At 48.0% G+C, this 6,000-nt stretch overlaps 1 protein-coding gene across 4 annotated transcripts in view; it reads right to left on the reverse strand.

The window, feature by feature from the left end:
- LOC138837707 (F-box/WD repeat-containing protein 8-like) overlaps window positions 1-2,445 on the reverse strand; it is a 92,365-nt gene extending 89,920 nt beyond the window's left edge. For all 4 annotated transcript variants that reach the window (XM_070036657.1, XM_070036658.1, XM_070036656.1 and 1 more), the window contains exon 1: window positions 2,040-2,445. In XM_070036657.1, coding sequence (XP_069892758.1) covers window positions 2,040-2,357 — 318 coding nt within the window. In that variant the 5' untranslated portion in view covers window positions 2,358-2,445. The remainder of the gene's footprint in view (window positions 1-2,039) is intronic.
- Between the last annotated feature and the right edge of the window lie 3,555 nt (window positions 2,446-6,000).

Here is a 6,000-nt window from a genome sequence, read left to right on the forward strand (position 1 = left end):
CTAGGCAAGGTGGCTCATAACTGTAATTACAACTATTCAGGAGATGGAGATCAGGAAGATTGTACTTCTAGCTAGCTACTTGGGAGGCTGGGATCAAGATGAAAGTTTTAGTCCTGGTTAAGAACAACAACATCACCAACAACAATTCAACATACTCCATTTCAAGGAAGCAACTGGACATGGTGGTATACACCTGTTGTACCAGCTAAAATGGAAAGCATAAAATAAGGAGGTTACATGCCAACTGTGCACTAAAAGAAAAAAAAAAAAAAAGCAAAACACTATCTCAAAATGATCAGAGCAAGGTTCAACAGAACACCTGCTTAGCAAGCAAAAAGCCCTGAATTCAAACCCCAGTACTACTAAAAAGAAAAAAAAAGAATTCTAATCCCCTCATCAGGGTATTCCTGAGCAAATCACAGAAAATATCTTCTTTGTAAGGAGCTAATAAAACCTAACTCACTGGATTGTTAAACTAGAATCAAGTCACAATACAAGGCCAGAAACTCAGAAAGTTGGTTTAGGCTGGCCACCTATGATTCAACTTCAGTAATACTAACTACTCAGAAGCTGAGATCTGGAGGATCATAGTTCAAAGCCAGCTCAGAAGAAAAATCCCCAAATCTCTATCTCCAGAATAACCAGCAAAATGCCAGGTTGGAAGCTGGGTGGTGGTACTCATGTCTGTAATACTTGCTAGTCAGGAAGCTGAGATCTAAGAACAGTGATTCCATGCTAAGTCTCTGAGACTCATCTCTAACCTCAAAAAAAAAAAAAAAAATCCAGATGTGAAGCTATGGCTCCTGTGGTGGAGTGTCAGCCTTGAATGAAAAAAATTAATGGACAGTGCTCTGCATTCAGGCCCCAATACTGGTGGGTGGGCACTCACATGCACTGCACACATGCACACACACACATTTAAAGAGAAGCTGGAGGGTTATGACTCAAATGGTAGAGGGCCAGCATACAGCCCAGAAAGTGTGTGGTCCTGAGTTCAAATCCCAGTACCACATAAAAAATAAAATAGCCAGGCACCTGTGGCTCATGCCTGTAATCCTAGCTACTCAGGAGGCTGAGCTCTGAGGATGGAGTGTCAAAGCCAGCCAGAGCAGAAAAGTCCCTGCAAGACTTTTATCGCCAGTAAACTACTCAAAAAAGCTGGATGTGGCACTGTGGCTCAAGTGGTAGAGTGCTATTCTTGAGCACAAAGAGGCTCAGGACAGTACCCAGGCCCTGAGTTCAAGCCACACAACTGGTATGCATAAATAAACAAATCCCAAACCCTACAAATTGCATACAATTAGCCATTATTCCCTGAGACAAATTTCTCTAACTTTCTCTCAAAGATTTATTCTGGACATTTTCTTTGCGCTTATGCAAAATCATGAAAGCCTACTGTCATGTCCCAATTCTTTATCTGGGAGCCATGGATGGGAATAAGGTGATATTAACTCCCCCAATTTGGGGACAGGGCCTCCAGCTTCCATCCAAGCCCCAAAAGATGAAAGCCTCTATCATAAGGATCGTTACCCAACGGATTCTTCCTCCTCTTTTTTTTCCCCTATTTTAATTTTTTTAACACATACAGAGTTAGGAAAATTAAACACAAACAAATCTACACAGAAAAGTGAAATTTAATTCTTTCCTCTTCGTTTCCTGGGGCGTCCTTTCCGAAGTCCATTTTTGTCTGGAGCAGGATTTCTCCATCTCCTTATTGACGGTCTGTCCTGTGCGGCACTGGAGAATCTTCGCGAACATCCCTCTACTCACTGAATGCCTGGTTACTCACAAGCCTGCGTCGCAACACCCCCAAAATGCGCGCAGACTTGGCTAAACCTGGGAGGGGGGAGGTGTCAAAGAACCTCAGGTTGAGAAACTGCTTCCAGGGGTATTCACACGTGCGTGCGCGCACGCGCGCGCACACACACACAACCCACAGAGAAAGTTAACTTTCCCACTCATGGGCGGGTTCGCCCCAAAGGCGGAGGGGAGGATGGGGGGAGAGGGCCAGGCCTCAGCAGGCGGCGGCGGCCACTCACCAGGTCCCGGATGAGCTGGTCCACCAGCTGCTCCCCGCCCGCCGGGGCTTCGCGAACCGGAGGGGAGCGGGAACGGCTGGCCGCGTCCTGCCTGTCCCCCCGGCTGATTCTCGTCGCCGGGGGCCGCCCTGCGCCCTCCAGGAGACCCTGGGCCAGGGCCAGATACCCTGAGGCCTGCTCGCCGCGCCCGGGGTCCACCTCAGGCCGCCGCGGACGCCGCTCAGCAGCTTCGGGCCGCCGCCGCCTCCTCAGCGCCTGCGCCTGCGCCAGCTCCTCCTGCCAGCGCCGACGGAACTCTTCCAGACTGTGGTCGTCCATCGTCGTCGCTCCCGGGCCTGCGTGTCCTCCTCAACCCCGCCAGGTGCCACGGGACGGTCCCTCCGCAGGAAGTGTCCGCCGCGGCCGGAAGCCGTCTCTAGGTTCCGGAAGGGAGGCCACGCCCACTACCACGCCCCGTCGTGCTGCCCCCCCCTCGCCCCGTCGCAGCCCCTCGGGCCACGCCCCCTCGCGCTGCCAGGTCGCAGCTTCTCCCGGGCCACGCCCCCTCACGCTGCCAGGTCGCCGCCCCTCCCGGGCCACGCCCCCTCGCGCTGCCTGGTCGCAGCCCCTCCCGGGCCACGCCCCCTCGCGCTGCCTGGTCGCAGCCCCTCCCGGGCCACGCCCCCTCGCGCCGCCCGGGCTCAGCCCCTCCCGGGCCACGCCCCCTCGCTCTGCCCTCTCCTTCCCCAGCCTCTCAAACCTTAGTTTTTAGCTTTTTAAATTCCTGTTTATTGCTGTGAGATAGCCTGTTACATTTACCATAGTCCATGTATTGATGAACGTTGAGGTTGAGTAATTTTTCTTCATTCAACAAACTTGCATGGATCGACTACTATAATCCAAGCATTGAGAGTTTAGGATTTAAGACTGCAAAAAATAAATTTTACATGTAAGTGAGAGGGGAGCAAATGAATACAAAATGAATACAAAAGTTTAAATCTGTGGGAGGTAAAAAGTGATTGTGGCAGCCGGGAGTGGGATTGATTTAATCAAAGAGAAGTAGAAGGCCTCCCTAAGGAGCTGTATATAAACTATGAACTCAGGTAGCTATGGAAGATCAGGAGAGATTTCCAGAAGGAACTACAAGTCTAGGGACAGCAAGGTAAAAAAGAATGTACCTGTAATCCTAGCTATTTAGGAGCCTGAGTTCTGAAAATCACTGTTCAAAGCTAGGATGGAGAGGCAAGTTCCAGAGACTTTTATCTCCAACTAGTCACCAAAAAGCCAGAAGTAGAGCTGTGGCATAAGTGGTAGAGTGCCAGCCTTGAGTACAAAAAGTAAGGCACCCCAGGACCTGAGTTCAAGCCCCAGTCCTGGGAAAAAAATGAGTTGAAAAGGAAGTATTAATTGCCCACCCTGATTTACTCATTACACATTGTATGTATGTATTGAATTTTCACATAATTGTGTCATTACCATGTGTCATTTTTAAAAAATGAAAGAAATGAGAGAATAATGCCCCTGGGCACTAATGGCCCATGCCTGTAATCCTAGCTACTCAGGAGGCTGAGATCTGAGGATCACAGTTCAAAGCCAGCCTGGGCAGGAAAGTCCGAGAGACCCTTATCTCCAATAAACCATTAAAAAACCATAAGTGGCACTGTGGCTCAAGTGATAGAGCACTCGCCTTGAGATGAAGAGTGCAGGGACAGCGCCCAGCCCAGAGTTCAAGCCCCACAACCGACCAAAAAAGAAGGGGGGCTTTGTTCCTACTTCTCTGTCTCTAAACCACTTTTCCTGTGTCTCTCCTCATTGAGTCTGTGCCCTTCCTCTCTTCTGCTCTCAGCTCAAACGTGAAGTCTTCTGACAGGCCACCCCTGACCTCTCCATCTAAGTTATGCATCCACACACAACATTCTCTGTCATGGAAATAGAAGAGACTTCAATGGGTAGATAATGTTATCTAGGGCTGGGAAGATGGCTCAATGGTAGATTGCTTGCCTTGCATGCATGAGGCCCTGGGTTTGATTCCTCAGCACCACATAAGCAAAAAAAAGCCGGAAGTGGCGCTGTGGCTCAAGTGGTAGAGCGCTAGCCTTGAGATGAAGAGCTGAGGGACAGTGCCCAGGCCCAGAGTTCAGGCCCCACAACCGTTATCTATTATTCATTTCTTTGTGTGTCTCCTCTACTAAAACACTCACTCGGTGAGGGGGGAAGCCATATTTTGTTCATCTTTGTATTCCCAGTTCCTCACACAGAGCCTGGCTTCTAGGATGTGCTCAATAAGTCTTTGTTGATTGGATGGATAGATGGATGGATGGATGGATGGATGAGTTGGTGGATGGATGGAGAGATGGATGGATGGGCAGATGGACGAATAGACAGCTGGACAATGGATGGATGGATTAATGATGGGGCTCAAAGAATAGGTGTTCAGGGATCCATTTCTATATTCAGTAGATGCTTGGTAAATATTTGTGTTGTTGCTAAGGCTACATGTAATAAAGATACTCTCACCTCATTCACATACATACAGAGAGAGAGAGAGAGAAAGCAGGAGAGAGAAAGATGAATTCATTGCTCTAAAAAGGAAATGCCATTACAGGCAAGAATTCTGATTTATTTCACTTTGCAATCAGCTGAAGAGATGAGTCTTCTTTCTTGTTTAAAAGAAAAAAATCACTGGGGGCACTTGGGTGTGCTGAGCACTTTGGAATTCTAATTATAGGTGACACACAAATGGAAAGAAAAATAGAAAATCAAACATTTTCACCAGTAACGGGATTTCTGTAGGTGCTGAATAGCAGCAAAGTACCTGTAGCCACTCAAAATTTCTTCAAGGCCCTTTATGGATATCATAGGGGTTGTTAAAAGGACAGGGTCAGGAACGGCTATAATGCACCTGAGTTCTTTGAAAACCTGCCAGCATCCTGAGTCTTAATGTCCATTCATCACAGGAGCCACCAAGGTGCTGGTGGCTCACTCCTGTCATCCTAGCTACTCAGGAGGCTGAGATCTGAGGACTGTGGCTCAAAGTCAGCCTGGACAGGAAAATCTGTGAGACTCTTTTTTGTTGTTTTTTATTGGGGGGGGGTCCAGTTGTGGGACCTGAACACTGGGCCTGGGTGCTGTCCCTCAGCTCTTCAGCTCAAGGCTAGCGCTCTACCACTTGAGCCACAGCACCACTTCCGGCTTTTTTTCTCTTTTTGGTTATGTGGTGCTGAGGAATCCAGCCCAGGACCTCATGCATGCAAGGCAAGCACTCTACCACTGAGCCACCTTCCCAGCCCTGTGAGACTCTTATCTCCAATTTACCAACAGAAAACTGGAAGTGGAGGTGTGTTTCAAAGCAGAAAATCTCAAGGACAGTGCCCAGGCCCTGAGTTCAAGCTATACAACCACCAACAACAACAAAAATCGGATGGGATGCTAGGCCACATCTGTAGCCTACTGTTCTCAGGTAGTCCTTCCTTAGTCTCCAAACTCTTGCCAACTCACCCTTCAGTAAAGGATGATAGTAAATATTAAAGCTTGCAGGCCATATCATCTGTTACAGGTATCCAACTCTGCTGTTGTAAAAGATTAGGAAGATACATCAATAAATAGGTATGAATGTGTTCCAATAAAACTTTGTCTGCAAAAAGTAAAAAAAAAAAAAAAAAAAAGAGGATCCTCAGACAGAAAATAAACACAAGAAAAGATGGTCACTGTCTCTACCCATTTGTTAGACAAAAGCAAATTAAAAATGGAGATGAGCTGGGTGCCAGTGTGGTAGCTCATGCCTGTCATCTAGCTACTCAGGAGGCTGAGAGCTGAGGATCGCAGTTCAAAGCCAGCTCAGGCAGGAAAATCTGTGAGACTTATCTCCAATTAACCAGCAAAGAGCCAGAAGTGGAGCTATATCTCAAGGGGCAGAGCACTAACCTTGAGTGATAAATCTAAGGGACAGTACCCAGGCCCTGGATTCAAGCCTCAGGACTGA

Source organism: Dipodomys merriami, unplaced genomic scaffold (assembly GCF_024711535.1).
Source record: "Dipodomys merriami isolate MVZ:Mamm:240054 unplaced genomic scaffold, mDipMer1.0.p SCAF_274, whole genome shotgun sequence".
In the NCBI taxonomy this organism is placed as follows: Eukaryota; Metazoa; Chordata; class Mammalia; order Rodentia; family Heteromyidae; genus Dipodomys; species Dipodomys merriami.